We start from the raw sequence: 18,568 nt of genomic DNA, 5'->3' as shown, positions 1-18,568 counted from the left end.
TAGAAATCCACCAATAGGATCACGCTACAAGACTAGACCTTTTCTGTTGAATCGCGGGGTTTGTAGTTTATTAATGAGTGCCTACACTGAAAAGAGAAGAATATATTAATTTGGACACACAGTGAAAAAGCCGATAAATAATACAGTTTAAACATTATAAATAATATTTTACATTCATTGATTTAGAAAATAATATTTTTGAATAAAAATATATTCTACATACTCTGTTTATTTTGCGATAATGACCAAAATGGCATATTTTATTGTATGTTTTTGTTGTTGTTTACTGTAATGTGCGTAAAATGACCATCCCAGAGAAAACAAAACAACCATGAAAGATTATGAGGGCACATGAATTTAAGAATAATGTGCATGGATAAATCATTAATAATAAACACTGCAATATTTCATAAAAATAACTGTCAATTTTGATTTCATGGTGACTAAACTGATTTCAATAAGTTGTCAAGGCAAAATAGATATAAATGATAATATATTTTTTATTTATTTATTAATTAATATTTATTTATTTATTATTTTATAATTTATTTATTTCAAGTAACGAAAACGATGTTTTTTATTTTTAGTTAGCCATCTTTGTTTGTCAGATTTTATGTAGAAAAAGAAAGAGCAACTATCGCATATTTTATAGGGAAACAAATATTTTGCAGTAATTTTCACTATTATCAAAAAAAAAAAAAAAAAAAAAAAAAAAACTTTTCCCATTAACTAAAATGCATTGTTGAGAAAGGGACTAAATATCTTTCTGAAAATCTACATTTTATAATCATTAAATGTATTTTACTCCACTTTGAATGTGTCCATGACAGGGTGGACATATTTTGTGGTTTGCTCGTACTTGCAGTTAATTTATAAAAAGTGACCAACATGCATTTCTAACAGCCTAATGTCTCCTTAATATAACAAATATGAAGTTAAATGGAAAATCGCAGCTTTTTATTTGGGAAAGTCTCAAAGGCACTTCATGATGATTTTTTGACCCATCATCAACACTAAAAAATCTGAATAGTTAGAAATCGATACGTTTATAACGAGTAAAATAAATGAATATCCCTTTGCTTCAGAGAAAAAGAACTCGGATCAGTTATAGTCGTTTATTTTTTTGTATGAAGAATCGTATTATAGGCTATCTCTGATGTCTGTATGTCTTTGTACAGTGTGTATGGCGCTGTAACTGCTGCGGCGCAGCGCCTCCTCGCGGTGGAATGCGGAACTGGATGAATCTGTAAACGTGTGCTATACTCTCAGCGCATTGTCTTCGCTAACAGTCCGTGGTGCTCCTTCATGCCGACGAGAGCTTCTCCAGCACCACTCCCGTGTTCGCGTACATTTGGCGCCGAGCGTGAGCAAAATGGAAGTTAAATGGCTGGCAAACGGAGTTGTTTAGTGCGCCTCACGGGGACAAGAATGTCCCAGACAAGGGACGTGAACTCTTACCCAGATGGGTACAGGGTCCTCAGTAGCAGTGAACTACGGGAGCTCCTTCAAGATGAAGAAAAAATTAATCAGGTCGTGCGACTCAGTGAGAAGGTATTTCTTCGTTTCACACACTCATTTTAGAGCTTTAACAGACTGTTTCTTTGCACGTTTGTCTTTTTTCTCTCTGATCAATTGATGTACATTTTACCAAAACTGTGCGGTAGATTATTCCATTCATCTCCAGTCGAGTGATTTGTGTAGCATGTTATATGCATTACACGCCATCATAATCACATACATTCATCCTGTACTGTATACAGCACTGCAGACCATTGCACTGCAGACGAGCTACAAAGACTCATATACTTGATCAAATAAATCTTTTGTATCCTACAGACAATTTTTTTTTCTTTGAAAATGGTCAATGTTAAAGTTTTTACATTAAAAGTAAATAACGAATTTAAGTAATATGCTGCTCAACATATTTCATTTTCCGTTGTAGTTTTGCAACTAAACTGTTGACAAAATGCGTATTTTTTACACACTTGGAATAAAAGCCAGTTTTTCATCCGCAGGTCTAAAGAATAGGCTACTTGATTTTGATGAGTCAATCGCATCATTAATGTATTAAATATTTTACGCATTATGTACAGTGACTGCTCAACTGTATATTTCACTGTTGTGTACATCAACATAACAGAAACGCTACACAAAGTTGCAGATTATTAAATTAGTATTGTTGTGTTGTTGCAATTTTCTTTTCCCAATGAACTATTTTTTTCTTAATAGATGTTATGGAATATTTTACTTAGTTGAAGCTTATCTGAAAGCTTCTTTCTAAAATCTCAAATTAATATTTCATGTCCATTTATTTATATATTAATGTATAGATAGTGTACCCCCCCATCTTTCATATAGACTGGCTGACAGTCACAATAATGACCAACTGATAGTACAATATCTCTTACATATTGCATTTTAAGCATGGCATATATTGCATTGTAAATGTAATGCAATCAGTGTTCAATATACATTATAAACACATCTGAAATGCATTTTTTTTGTATGGTTGTATACATTTTCTGGCTCGCCTTGTTTAGGCTATAGCCGATTTCTCTCTTAGATGTATTGAGACGTAACGAGGTTATTTGAGAGCTCTTAAGGTGCATAATTCATTTTCAGCTTAGAAAATCGTTTCTCATTTAGGACTGATCTGGTGTCACTGTAGACTGGGATATATGACATCTGAGACTTCGATTGCTGTAGTCTGATACCAGATCGCTGCATGCCTGCAGGAAGCCTGAGCATGTTGTTTGAAATATAAGGACAAATAAGTTTTTACTAGGTCATAAATACAATCTTAGTCTTCATAAAATATGATACACATCAATTAAGGGATTTGGCTCCTGATTTCATGCTAAACCTGTATTACTTTATTTTAAATGTGAAACGCAACAGGAGATGTCCTGGCTATGAATTAGGACTGAGGATGTCAAGCTGAAAAAATGATAAAAATCACCATGGTACAATGAAAGTCTACAGAGGAGAAACAGACCATACTCTTAAATCTCATGCTTGCACGTTTAAACTTCACGTCACGGTTTTTTACAAGACAAGTGAGATCCAATGGTGGCGTCACTGTTTTCAAATGTACAGTATATGAAATTTAAAGAAAATGTTTTTTAACAGAAAGATAAATGGCTTTAGATGACTTGGAATATGGCATGACATTTATGGTTATGGTTATGTTTATTTTCCTTATACTTTTTGGTCATTTATGGAGCTTTACATCCTCCGTCACCATTCGCTTTCATTGTGTGTAAAAGAGCAGGCGGCACATTCTGCTAAATTTCTCTTTTCATGTTTCAGAAAAGAAAGAAAAAATCATACAGGTCTGGAACAACACGAATAATGACATAATTAGTGTTATTTTAGTATTTATTAATATTCTGAATTAGCTTTTTATATTTTCAGTTTTCATTTTAATTTTAGTTTGTTTATGTATTTTTAGTTTTTAAATGTTTTTTATTTTTATTCTTTTAAAAAAAAATATATATATATTTTATGTAGCTTTAATTGTTTTTTTTATATCAGTTTCAGTTTTGGTGATTTAATATTTCAACTTCAACTTATTCCAGTTAGTTACTAAAACATAAGATTTTTTTTTAAATTTAGGTTTTTCCGTCTAATATACTACATGTGTGTGTGTGTGTGTGTGTGTTATATATATATATGTATATATATATATATATATATAGGCCCTATGTAATTTCAGCATTATTTCAAATAGTTTAGTGTTAGTTAACAATAACAACCCAGGACAGAATTCTTTATTTTAATTTTTTTTTTACTATCATTTGAACTGATCAGTCTTGCCGCATTAGAGAAGATAATGAACATGTGTTTGTAACATCAGCACCATGTGGTAAAGATAAGAATTATACCAACACAAACAACTGCAAATATAGATGCAGACTCTAGTACTCTACATCTTATGGATTGATGGCCTTTATTGATATCCGTGCACTAGAGATATGCTATAGGGTCGTCGAGGTCAAACACCAAACGACTTGTGATCGGTGAGGCCCATCGCTATTCCCATCACAAACAGGTCAATTCATTAACACACCAAGGTCTCCAAGAGCAACCGCAATGAAGGGGTCACAATGGTCTAGTGCTCTAGATACAGTCATTGCTCTTGTATGCATGAGTGTCACTCTCTAACAAGAGATTGTGGTGGTTTTACTAAATGGAAAAGGCTCTGTAATACCAGGCTGTGCTCTTTCCTATGAATAGCAATGAGACGGCCTTTATGGTTAACTTTATGTGCTCATTAGATTCCTTGAATTCATCAGCAACAGCAGCTCTTTGGTCATTCATGGTTTATTGACCAAGCTGAACTATATTGGACTAAACAGATGGTCTTAATGTATTGTGCTTACGCTGCATGCTCAATGTGTACAGCCATCATTAATCATATAGATTCTTACCTTTGCTGTTTTGTATTGCTTTCATGTTGAAAACATCTCAAGCTTGAATGTTAAATCTCATTGGCTCAACCAATACTGTGAGTTTAAGGCAAGGTCATCATCTGTTTGTCGTCCAGTAGCAGACAGGACAAATGGAAAATCTGCTTGTGATTTAATAATAGATTTTAAATAGTCATATTTTTTTTGCTTAAATATTTTAACACTTTTAATTCAAATTTTATAAAAACAAATCACACAAGTTAAGTAGTTACATACTACCATTCATAAGTTTGGGGTCGGTACAGTTGTTTTAAAGAAATTAATACTTTTATTCAGCAAGGATGCATTAAATTGATCAAAAGTGACAGTAAAGACATTTATAGAGCTACAGTTCTGCATTCCAAATAAATGCTGTTCTTTTGAACTAGAGAATACTCATAGAATACTGAAAATTATCACGGTTCCCACAAACATATTAGCAGCACTGCTAATCATTAATAATAATAAATGCTTCTTGAGCACCAAATCAGCATATTAGAATGATTTCTGAAGGATCATGTGACACTGAAGACTGGTTTAATGATTTGTCACCAGAAATAAATTACATTTTAAAATAAATACATGTTACAATATTAATGTTTTAGTGTATTTTAGACCAACTTGGTGAGCAAAAACTTAATTTGTGAATGAATTGTTCGTTTGATTCTGATCTTTTCACTTTTAGTTTGGTTCTCGAGTTCATGATACTTTTTATGATGCTTTTGTGTCCTTAAAGTTGAAAAAGTTACAGCCCCCAATCTCCCCATTCCTCATAAGTTTTCTTTTTGTGTTTATTGGAAGAAAGACAGTCACACAGGTTTATAATTACACAAGTAAATAATGACAGAAGCTTCATTTTTTTTAGATGTCTAATGAACTATTCCTGTAAGGTATTTTTCAGTTTGTAGCTGCAGGCATTTGATTTGTCATATTTGTTTTATGACCATTGTATCACCCAGCCCACATGGTCTCCAGAGGTCTTGCATCTGCACAGTGTATAAACAGAAACACAGGCAGCTGCAAGCGGAAATGGATAGTCTGTGTCAATTCCTGTTTAGGGAAAACGCTCTCTGGATGTCTGGGAATATTACTTTTGCATTTAACAGCAAGAGAGTGAGGAAATGGGCAAAGATCAGAGATACTGGAGAAATTTGGGCCTTCTTTTGGAGAGGGGGCCGAACACCCTGCTGTGCCCTCCGTCTTCAGAATGTGCATTATCCGACCACAAGTGTGAAAGACACGCACATCAGCAGGGGCTGGACTTGGACAGTTGTTGGCTCTGGGTGACTTATGACGCATGCTGCAGACTCAGCAGTATTGAATACTAACCAGAGAAGGAAAGAGAGCCTAGTCACTAAAAGATAGATCATAGGTCTGTGAAATGTGAAAGACCACGTGTCTTAGGTGTCTGAGCCACATCCTTGCTAAGATACCGTAAGCCACATCCTTTGCTGGAGTTGCAAATGCTCAGATTAATATGTTCTATCTGTGACAAACTGCATTATGTTTAAAAGAGATGCTCTGGCGGATTTATTAGCTCTGTGTCAAAACCTAGTGAGCTGCCTACCTAGTGCAAAACCAAGTTATTTTAGAATAAACTAGGTGCACATCACCTTAACGTAACTTAAATGAAAATTAGAAATGTTGTTTTTGGTAACTAACTGAAATAAGTGCAAGTTAAAGTACTACAATTGCTAAGACTAAAATTTTAATAGAAAATAAATGTAAGCTAAATAGCTGTATTTAAAGCTGCAGTCGGCAAGATTTTTTTGATCATATTCACTGAAACCGACACTATGCTCCGACAGAACAACGTAAATCAGCTGGTTTTAGAAAAAAAACCTGCGCTTCTACCTCCACCCAGAGCCTGTTATTTGTTTTGCAAAATCCACCGCTCCGGTTCTTCTGGTCCAATCAGCGCAGGGCTGTGTGAGATCTGACTGTCAATCACACCTGTTCGTGCACACGCCACAGATCCCCCCTCCCCCGCGCACGTTACAATATCACATGCACACGCCTGAAGTATGCAGGTGTGTTGGATTGTACGAAGTGTGATGGCGGAGAGAAAATCTACTAACAAGCTTCCAATTCCTCGGTTATTGCTATCTATAGGTAGATTAGCCAGGGCAGCCTACCTCCGAGTCCATGGTGTTGATCGATGCTGAAGAGACGGACGCGTTCACAGAAAATCTGGTGCACACGCACTGACGAGCGCGAACTTGATGGGAGGGTGCTTGTGGTAGTGGGGGAGGGGCATGAGAGTTGTAAACATTCAACATTTTGGCTAAGTCCCCTCAATCTGCCAGACTTGCCGACTGCAGCTTTAATAAAAGCGCATTAAAAATATCTATAAATACTATAATAGTATATAAATAATACTAAAATAACACTGTTCTATCTATTATTTATATTAATAGAGTCATGTTGTACTATACAGATTTTTGTCCAATCAAATGATCTGTAGAAAAAATTTGCCCCTCCCCCAATGCTACCTGCAACTGACAATCCTGGGCTGCATCCGAAATCGCATACTTCCCTACTATATAGACGAATGTACTCTTAAAAGGGTAGTAAAAAAATTACCTGGATGACCTACTTCTTCTGGCGAGATTCTGAAGTGTGCATACGATTTACTATCCCATTAAGCCACAGGAGAGGATTTGTAAATGACAGTAGCTGCATTTCCATTACCCTTCAAATTGCTCAAATTGAAATTGCATATTGAAGACACGTTAATTAAAACTCCCATATATCGCAAAAAAGTTTTTACTTCTGCATGAGGTGGTTTTTCAGGCAATTCGAAAAAGGAATATTTCGCAAAACTTTCATGGAAACAGTTTTTGCGCATTTACAGGTCACCTGAGATGGCGCGGTATGGTTGGACAGAAGACGAGACAGAGTTCTTTATTACACTATTATAAAAAAAACAGAAGAATTACGGGAATACTGGATTCTAAACCACAAAGAAATGACACAATCAAGACATTGAAGCAGATATGAGGGAGAAACACCCAATTATAAGGGGCTTTCCTTGCTATTAATGCATAGATAACATGCTTACGTCTCCTTCGATTAAAAATAATGGCTAGCGCAGTGGCTGGGATATACGTAAACCTACCAACATCCATTGCCATAATTATTGGAATGACTTATTGCTAGAGGAAAAAATCACGTTTCAGTCGCATAACATCGGTTAATGGAACACACCATTGGCAGGGCTCAATCCGAGGGGCGGGAAAAACGGTTGTCTTTCAAATTCCCTCTGCACGCAATAGGATAGCGCTACAACCAATCAGAGCGTTTTCCCACCAGCGGAGCTAGTTGATAGATTAAACTTTTGCCGTATCCGGTCGGCAAAACTCCGAACACATCTTCCTTTTTTAAGAATGACTTCAGTGCCGTTCTTTGTTCTTTTCTCAAAGAAAAGCTTAACTCCAAGTCTTCCAGAGTCGCGACCAAAGCCGATTCGAAAGACCCATCTTCTTTCAAGTAGCAGGGAATTCACGCGGAACCGTCGCAACTCTGCCGTCATTATGCTAAGCCTGCCCACCGACTCTATACACAATGTGATTGGCCTGACTAGAGTTTGGTTTTTCAAGCTCGCAAGCCAACGGAGAGTTGCTAGACGACCCTGGCTGCAAATTGCATTTGCTGCTGCTAGGGTGCGTCTAGATTTCTACGCTACAAACTCTTTGATATGTCTTGAGATATTTCCTATTGAAATAAGAAGTTTACCAACACTAGACATAAAAATGCACTCATCAAACAATTTCAAGGGGTCCTTAAAGTGTGACCAAAAAAATAAGAGTTAGAAGCTGCTATTGTCCTATTTTGTTTTATAATTTTTTTAGCAAATCACAAGAAAACAGACATGTCATCTAAACATTAACAGTTATGCATATTTAGCACAGCATGCTTTGGGATATGTTTATCATATTCAGAATACAAGATAAATATTCATACTTTTGCCTCCATGTGTAGTTAAAAAAGATGATATGAATACATGAGTCCCGCTGAGCAGTCATAATTGTTAAGCAGAGCATCAGAGTGAGTGTAATTTCTGGGTGTTAAATGCAAACAGATTAGGTTTGCAGGAGAGATAAGAAGAACGCCATTCTGCCAAAGCCTCACTTTGGATCATGAATGCACTGTAGGAAAATCTGTGACAACCCATATCCAATTCATTACCCAAATCCTTTATCGTCTTGACAAGAACCCCAAAATGGCTCTGCAAGAATTTAAACGATCCTTCACTGATCATATACCCTCATTTAGTGGTTGACAACATCTGTATCATCTTTAAATAGATTCCGAAACTTTAAGTGACTCTTTGGAAAGATAGTGTTCTCTTTGTTTGCTGTGAAACCATGGAAATGCTTGCCTGGTTGGAGTGGGCTGGAGTAATGTGAAACAGTTAATGAGAGCTGAGAGCTTGTAGTCTTCCTCTGCTTGGTCCTGTCATGAAACAAGTAACATCTATCATGTTTTAGTTTGTGGTGTAAATTGCACCACATGATTTTCCCAAGTAGTACAGGTTCCTGGATCTACATCCATTATCAAACAATCATAGCTTTAACTCTATTCCTAATCTTAAACACAACAAACTCCTAAATCCAAAGACAAATGGTAGGAAACTCTACACTAGGCAGACATGAATACTTGGCCACCACATTGCATTCGAGTGGTCCCGTTGTACATACTTACTGTGCATTCTTGCATAGCGGTAGCAGAGTTCAGTATTCGAAGGGGCAATATAGTTGTAGTAGTTGATCTGAAAAAGAACTGACCATAGAAAAGTCACACACTAATGGCGCCTCTAAGAATACAATTCATACATACGTGGTGTTGACACATTTTGGAACGCAAATTTGCATAGCTAGATGATTCAAAGGCCTGTTTCAGGCCTAACCGAGGAGGTCTATAACACCTGGTTTGAGCCATCCATTAGAATTCCCATTCCTCTCAATGGCAGTTGTATAGCTAATTATTCATGACAATGATGAAACTCAGTCCCAAACACTTCACTAGTGAGTCTAAGGGCCCTATTTTAACGATCTAAGCGCATGGTCTAAAGCGCAGGGCACAAGTGCACTTAGGGCGTGTCCGAATCCACTTTTGCTAGTTTAACGACAGGAAAAATGGTCGGCTCGCCCATCGCATGGTCTAAAAGGGTTATCTCTATTCTCTAAAAGAGTAATGGGTGAGTTTTGGGGCGTAACGTGCAAAAAACCAATCAGAGTGTAATTTCCCCTACCCTTCCCGAGGTTAAAGCGCACGAGCAGACCATCTACGGGACAAGCCGGATTCCACCATATCTTTAAGTACACAATGTTAATCTTTTATTTTTATTCGGCATGTCTGTGTGCTGCTGCACGTCCCTCTGTGTGTAATAAGCAGAGTGTTCGTGCGTTGTGAACCCGCCTATTGGTGCACATTACTAACACGCTCTTTAAATAACAAACAAAATACTGTGCCATTGACTTTAGACCAGGTTTTTGTTGGTCAATGGTGCAGTCTGTTTCTGTTGCCTCAAAATAGCAACCCACCAACAATACGCCTAAACATACCTCGTTTTCAGACCAGCATGCCCATGGGTGCAAAAATGGGCGCAAATGCATTTGCTATTTAAACAACGTGGCTCATGACGTGAAAATGATAACTGCGTTTGGCTGAAACTTGCAAAAAACACTTACGTCATGCTTGGCACTGCATTGAGCCGGAATTATGATAGGGCCCTAAGGGTCTTTTCACACCAGGCTTGTATGCAGCATTTGTTTCAGACCCTGTTTTTCTCCTTTATTTGGGTTAATTTAGGCATATATGAACACTGCAATTGCACACTCTGAGTCGGACAGAAACAATTGGCCTGATTGTAATGAACGGAAATGGTATCATTTGAATTGTAGCGATTCCGATTCTGCTTATCGATTCCGATTGTTATCATTTTGATTCCAAGTTACAAAAGTTATTCATTCAAGATCAGTGAGTGATTTTAGTTCTTTAAATAACAGTAATGACAGACGGCAGCAAGTTTATTTGGCTGCTGTCACTTTAATACCTAATGCACAAATCCAATATAGTTATAGACAAGCGATTTCTTTCTCAACTGTTTACATTCACTTAAGACAAAACCGACTGTTTATTTTGAGACAATTTTGTGTGTATTGGTCTGTTCAAGCGCAAGAAAATACGAAAGAGAACTCAATTATTTTTGAGAATATTTTGAGACAGTTGTGTGTGTATTGGTCCATTCAAGCTCAAGAAAATGCAAAAGACAACTTAATTCATTATTCGCACTCTATATGAGAGGAGACTTGATTTGGATGTGTGTGCAGCAAAGAAAACAGTGCATAATTGTCAAATTGAGTTCTCATTCCTGTCTTCTTGTGCTTGAATAGTTTACAATCACATTAAAATATGCACACAGGAATCGATAAGCAAAGTCTAAATTTTAAGTATCCAATTCCTGACCTGAAGTATCTGATTTGATCTGGAATTGGAATTGATTTTTGATTCCCAACCGTACTCTGGAGTGCTTTGGTTGTGGTGAGAAAGCAATGCTCAATGGACGAACAAATGGAAAATGTGTCTGATTCTTTTGGAGAGGACATTGCAGCAAACCAAAGAGTGCCTGTTTAACTTAAATTGTCGTGTAATTGCAATTCTCTAAAAAAGTTGCAGGAATACTGTTCCGATGAAGCCTTGATTCCCATTCTCTTGTCAATCAATCTTGATGGTTGACACTATTAGCAGAATCCTGGAACATAAAGAGGTGCACTCTGGCCAATGAGAGAACAGTTTTATTCACATTTGACTTCTATAAAAATTGAACAATGTTGAACAAAAGCAAAACGAATCAAAAATAAAATGCAACATTGTAACTATTTAAATCGCTGTTTCGGAACCAAGCAAACGATCTACAGGTCTGAAAATGCCCTTAGTGACTATCCAAGTGCATTTAATGCTTTTAAGTAAGAATTGACACTGGTAAAATATCTAATATAATTGAATATATTTACTTCAAATAAAAAAATTTTTTTGTCAAAATACACTATATATTTTTAATTGGCAATCCATCGAGAAAATTAGCTTTTTGTTGAAAAAATTACATGTACTAGCAAGGCCTAATGGTGCGAAAACCAACAAAAACTTGACCCTTTGGGCCAAACTCTAAATCTTAGGCCTAAACTTTGCACTCACCCCTAAAAAATGGAAGGATGTCAAACTAGGACAGCATAGACATCTCATGTGTTTGCGTTTTACTATTCACGGCTCAATCGTCATGCAGAACTGATGCGTGTAATTTGCAATCACTTAGCATTATGTGATCAAAAAACTGCTTGGCATTTTCCATCTTCAATTTGATGAGGGATTAGTTCTGAATATTTACATTGCTTATACTGTATATAATAATCCTTTAATTAGAAAATGATTATCTGCTCGTCCTGTGCTCTACCATTCTGAAGAAGTTGTCTCTGAAGAGAAACATTCAACCATCACCCACTCTCTTGAGGCGTTGATGGAACGTCCCCGTGTAAATAGCAATTATGTCGATAGTCGAACCAAGCAATTGACCTTAAAAATTTGAAGTTATTTCCGAACAAAAAGAACCTCACATAACCTTAACCATGTTCTGATCACGTATGCTCTTTTGAGTTATTCTAAGCAGCTCAAGTATTCCAGTTTCATCGTCTTCAGAAGATAGATGTGCCACCAGTGGGAATATCACCATCATGTTTGAGGGTCCCACACAGCATTAAGTAGGAAGGCAAAATTCTCGTATTCGTTGAGCGAATGAATCATTAATCCTCTTATATGCTTGACTAAGCACACTCAGTCTTCATAATGTTCCCCAAGTTTTGAAATGCATAAAACCGGCAGTTAATATTCATTGCAGCTACAGGAGAAGAAAAATGAAGTTCTGTTATGACCCAAACCCTCACTTACAGTGAAAGTAGGGGTCTGTGGTTTTGACTGATGTCTGGGCCTTTGCGAATGCTTTCCATGAGGACATTGGTTTGGACTTGTCTCTCCTTTTCCCTCTATGGTTAGAGAGTGGTCTTGGGCCATGTCATGCAGGACGGTCAGAGCGAATAATGGTGCTTTTTGTAAAGGACATGTGGACAGAGTTGTCCAGCAGCCGTTCCAAAAGGATTATTTCATCATGGAACCTTGTTTTATTGTAATTATGCAAGACGTGGTAGACTGAGGCGGTTGCTTAATCGAGCATTGTCTCCACTGGCGCTCCAGGCTGTCGCCTTTTCAATGGCAAATCACTGAAAGAATGCTCAGTCGCTTTCATCTGGAAATCGTCAACTTGCTTTTACAGAAATATTGTTGAATGTCAATATTTAGTGGCGTTCAGGAAGAATTAAATTGTGGTGAGTGAGGTCTTTACCTCCGAGAGGTTTTCTCAGAGGTAAATCAATAGTTTTGGAATTGATTCAGTTTGATTAAATTTCAGTTAAAATTTAACTTTTTCTTGTATGAAAAAAACCTGCTATAACCTTCTAACTTGGTGGCCCAAACTATGCAGTTCTATTGATTTTATTTAACAGATATAATTATGAACACATCCAAAAAATAAGAGTTTAAAGTAAGCTTTCAATTGCCTTTTGTATTACTGTAAGTAATTCCATAGTAATTCCAAGTGTTCCATAACCGCTTTGACAGATTCAATAAGTTAATTTAATGAAAGATCCACCAGTCTGATTAAAACTGTCAATCTCCTAAGTTTGTGAGTCTTTTTGAATAATTGAATGACTCATTTGTTTTTTAATCGAACTGCACTGGTTGTGCAGTGTGTTTTTTACTCACTAAATTAACTGGTTCAAAAGAGTCAGTTGAACATGAATTGGACTACTTTGGTCATGCTGTATGTTTCTATTCACTAAAAAGAACTGGTACATAAGTATCATTTGCTCACGAATTGGACTACTTTGACTATCTATGCTATATGTTTTTATTTACTAAAGAACCAATTCATAAGAATCATTTGTTCATCAATTGGACCACATTGGCTATACTGTATGATTGTATTCACTAAAAAGAACCAGTTCATTTAAGAGTCAATTGTTCATGAATTGGACCACAATGGTAATGCTGTATGTTTTTATTATAAATTTTAATTTTATATGATTTAATTCTTAAATTTCTATTCTTAGATTCTTTGGTGGCAGTCATGGCCTAAAGGTTATAGAGTCAGACTGGTAACCCAAAGGTCGCTGGTTCAATTCTCAATACCGGCAGGAATAAACCCCCAATCGCTCCCCGGGCGCCACAGAATAAATAGCTACCCACTGCTCCGGGTGTGTGTGTCTACGCTTTGCAGTGTGTATGTGTGTTCACTTTTCACTACTCCAAATGTGTGTGCACTAACTTAGATGGGTTAGAATGCAGAGGACAAATTCTGAGTATAGGTTACCATACTTGGCCTTCACATGTCACTCTTACTTTTTTACATTTCACTTTTAAAAAAAAGAACCAGTTCTAAGAGTTATTTGATTAATTGATATGGAAATTGTTCAAATGAAGATTATGATTAATTGGAATTTTTTTACTCAGCCAAAATGTTCAATGTCTTTGTTCACACACGGATATGTGCCCTTGCCCAAGCCATTCCCAGATCTCACTGTTCTCATGAAACATAAGGAGCTTTTCTCTACAAATCAAACATATTAGCTAAAGTCTTCAGTCCCATTAGTAAAAAGCTGGAGGCTATTATTTTCTCTTTCTTAGATTTCCTTCAATCTTTCTTGAACACGTTCATGGATTCTGTGCCTGGCATATTAAGCTAACCTCATATGACCCCTGAGGATTTGATGTATTGAGTTGCATTTTTCACACTCACTCTGTTCGGCTCATAATTCCTGAATAAAATTGTGAGTTCTCTGTGTTCTTGCATTCCTGACTTCTGTGGTTTGACCTTGATGGCCATCTTGAATGAGGAGCTGCATTCTTAAAGGCCTTATACAGGATTACATTGAAATTAAGGTTCATCTGCTCCAAATGAGTAAAAAACACCACAATTGTGGAACGTGCTTCTTCAGTAGCTATGTAAAAATAAAAATCTTTATTATTCACAGTTATTTTTGCAGCTGAACTTAGTGCATATGCATTTGTTGGAGTTTCCCTTTCAGATGCAAAATTAATGGGAGGAGAGTATTTAAATGAATCACACAAGGTGATTTACTAAGGTTTGTGTTAATCAATTTACTGGTATTTGCGCCATTAAGGAACGGCCAAAAAAGCATGTCTTAAACCAGATGCTAATTTGTGCTGCTCTTGGTAGATTGCGTTGGTCTTTATGGAAATGTTCCGGCTGCATCTGTGGTCTTTCATTTGCGTGTTGTCAGTAGATGACATGCTGAACTTTCCACTCCCATCTGCGCTTTTTTGGAATTGCGCTCTCACGCTAATTTGCCCTGTTTAGTAAATCTGGCCCTAACTAAGCACAATGTGATAAATACCAAAAGAAATAAAAGCTTTCTCCTCCAGCTATAAGCTCTTGTAAATGATGCAACTGTGACAAGCAACAGGACATGTTGTCCTGGGGAACATTATAGTAACATGCCAAAACTTGTTGTGTGTTAAAAACATGTTAAATTATGCTAGCAACACATGCTAACAATGCCTACAAAACACTTGTTAAGAAATACTAACTATTAAGGTATTCACATTAGATTTAGATAAAATTTCACAAAAAAGTACATTGTTTCTTGTCAATAGTGTAGCGGTGTATAAAGCACAGCTCACTTAGAACTCACTTTCAAACCAAGCAGCTTTCTGTTGGTCAGTGTGGTGAATTCATGTGACTAACCTGAAAATTAGAACAAATGTAAAATTTGCGCTCTCACTTAAAACTTCTAATTGCACGTGTTCCGATTGGAATGACAGCCTTTAAATTTCGATCGTGAAATTTCGCTGAGCAACGAAAAATGTGACCACACCTAAAGATGCAGTATGTAATATTGACAGTTAACAGTTGAAATGGGTACTGAAGTCCAAATTCAAAATACTGGAGACAATTGTTTCCCCCGCCCCCGCCTCCTCAGACTCGACTCTCACATGGGTTGCCAGATTGAGGACACGCAACAGGAGCGAGCGCAATTGACAATGGAAGGCAAGAAGACTTACACACTTGTAAATTGATGAGTTGATTTATCCGCTTTTTAATATGTTCTAATATGCTAATATTCTTAGATGGAGGCTGAGGCTTTTTAAGCCGCTTTTTAGCTGTGTTTTCCACCAACCCTGGATGTTGAATAATTGTTAAATTAGCAGTGGGCGGGATCACAGACCAAAACAAAAACAGATATGCCGACATGGAACGCACATTTCAAAGTAAAATAACTGTCTGTAGCATTCAGCATCGTTTTTCAGATGAACAAATATGTGAACTTAGCTACATTTTTCTAAATTTCTGCAAACATAATATGGTATTTTTATGCTTTAGTAGTCAAAAATTACATACAGCACCTTTAAGAAACATGGTAGCGATGCCTAAAAACATGTGGTCTGATGTGCTTTCTTAGGGATCTTAGTAATATTAGTGCTCTGTCTCTCAGATATGATTGGTCTGAAAAGGTTTATTAGGAATTGAACTGGTTTGATATGGTTTCTTGGGGTCTAATGAGGTCAAATAGGGTCTGAAGTGGACTAATATGGCCTGCCTAAGAGGTCTTCATCTGACCTTCTTTCTGCTTTTCTCTTACAATAAAACAATCAAACCTTAAACTTTTAAAACTATTCCATACTTTTAGGCCATGCTTTGTCAAGTCATCAAACTTTACTAAACTTCACCTTTTCTAGTTTCTAGTAATATTTTAACCACTTAATGTTGACTTTATAATATCACATTTGCTATTTGTGCACACACAATATAAATGTACAGTACATACTGTATGTAGCTGCCTTTATAATTTTGGAAGCAGGTCCCTTATCACATTTGGAGGTCCTTGGCATCAAAAAGCTGAAAGCAACTGGCTTGCTTGATCCGCCACCTGATACAGTGGGTATAGCAGTTAAGCTGAAAAGCTAGTGACCTTCTGTGATTTAAGCTCTGTCAGTGTGAACTCCCTTCAAGATCGAATACACAAGAAATGGACTTTGATTTACAGTAGTAGACATGTTTAATGTTTTGTCCCAGTGATACTCAGAACAGAATAACACATCTTGGTCTTTCTTTAGGTTGTAGAATCGATTGATTCGTGTTTTTAGATGGTATTTGTAAAAATGCAGTATTTGTTGTTCCAGTTTCTTTTCTTGAGTGACGAATAACTAAGATTTGTGTTCAGTTCCAGGAACTCGAGCTGGACAGGGAAACCTTGTTAGTAACCAATCGGAGTCTTGCTGAAGAGAGCCTTTCAAATCGCCCTCATCTTCAAAACGGCAAGCTGCGATTGGCTGCAAAGTACGAGGAGCTGGCAAAGCTGACCACTGCCTGCAGGGAAAAGCAAAGCCGACTTGGTGAGTAAAAGTTTAGTGCTTTAAATTGTGTGAAAGTGAAGCTGTGAAATTACACCAAGCGTTCCTCATTTTCCTCATGGTTCAATACACATTGGATGTTTTGCTTCTCATGAGTGGGTGATAAATCTGTATCGATATTTATCAGAAAAAAAAACATTCAGAATATTGAGAAACCAAAATAAAAGTTTTGGTTTGGAAATGTACTACTATTGTATAAAACAATAGTATACTGTATATAAATTGTAAACTCTATACATTAAAACATGGATGAAAATATCTTGGTTGTATGATATTATTTAATAATAATGATAATAAACATCATCATACATTGATTTATTATCAATAATAATTCAAATAATATAATACCAATACCAATATATTTTTCATCTATGTTTTAATTTATACAGTATACAAAAAAATATTTTTGTTGTAAATTGAACATATTTTTAATGTTAAGTTTGATTCAATTGTTATATTTTTATGAATTCATTTTTATTATACACCTTTTTTAAATGATATATTTATATTAAATCCATATTTAATATATGGGGGGGGGGCAAGTTTTGTTTACATTCATTCTTAAGATATAACAAACATGCTAAATCCTCTTCCTTCCACATTAATGGTATGAAATGAATATTACGATATATCTAATTATATGAGAATATTGCGATAATATATTGCCCTGCCCTAGCCATGTTATATAATAGTTCCGATCTTCTAATATGATGAGCGTGGAGTGATTACAGAACTGCTCCAGTCACATACTCCGGCCCACCCTGCTTTTTTGATGCTGTCTCTCTGGTTAGGCTTTGTTTAAAATGTGAGCTCAACCCAAATGTGTCCGGACAGAACGCATTTCAGGGAAAAAGTATTCTGTGCTCCTCCCCAGATTAAAGCAATGTTAGATACATGAATTTAAGCTTGTTGCTAATCTGATGACTGATACCTGATGATACACCAGCTGTTGACTAAGTAGTTCAAGAATAGCATCGGGACACTGCTGTCGTGTGCTTCTGGTGGTAATATATTTTAATATCACCAGGCAACATTGTTCCATAATAACACACCCTGACATCCGGAGCTCCTCACTTATCCAAGGCGAGAATGGTTGACAATGGTTGACCTATGCCTGGATCCGTCCAGCTGCGATATCCCCAGCGCTGGAGCGGCGTTACCTTCCATCGCACCCTCACCAGGGTGGAGTGTAGCGGTCAGGTCCCATAGGGGTGGTCTGGGGCCATGAGTTCCCCACCTGGCTTTCCCACCTCTTTTCAACACCAGCCAGGAATAACTGCCCTCATCTGGACCAGACGTACTTAAGGTGCTCAGGTTTCACTTCCCAAACAGTTCCTCGTGGGTTCACAGGGACTTGTTTTCCTTTTTCTCTCAGCGTGGCCAGAATAAGAGAAATATTATTGTGTTCTTCTTTGGTCTTCCTCTCTTGGCTGAACGCTCAGCATGATAGTTTCTCACGCCCCATCTTTTTTATTGGCCCGCTGACATCGCATGTCGATTATCAGCTTGTACAACAGAGCGCTTGTGGGTTAGAAATCATCGTTTATTATTGTTTTCTTTATTATTTTAGGCTTCAGAGTTCATAACGATACTCGGTCAGGATTCGAGTGTTGACTCTTTTCGGTGGTTAAATA

At 36.8% G+C, this 18,568-nt stretch overlaps 1 protein-coding gene across 1 annotated transcript in view; it reads left to right on the top strand.

Annotated features, from left to right (window-relative positions):
* Window positions 1-1,218: 1,218 nt before the first annotated feature.
* vps37d (VPS37D subunit of ESCRT-I) overlaps window positions 1,219-18,568 on the top strand; it is a 37,428-nt gene continuing 20,078 nt past the window's right edge. Inside the window, exons 1-2 of the mRNA XM_079872226.1 lie at window positions 1,219-1,551; window positions 16,745-16,916. Of these exons, the coding sequence (XP_079728352.1) occupies window positions 1,384-1,551; window positions 16,745-16,916 (340 nt within the window). The 5' untranslated portion in view covers window positions 1,219-1,383. The remainder of the gene's footprint in view (window positions 1,552-16,744; window positions 16,917-18,568) is intronic.

This window comes from Squalius cephalus (genome assembly GCF_949319135.1).
Source record: "Squalius cephalus genome assembly, chromosome: 5".
NCBI classification, from domain to species: domain Eukaryota; kingdom Metazoa; phylum Chordata; class Actinopteri; order Cypriniformes; family Leuciscidae; genus Squalius; species Squalius cephalus.
Note: the sequence above shows the minus strand (reverse complement) of the source record. Positions and strands in the feature narration are given on the sequence as shown.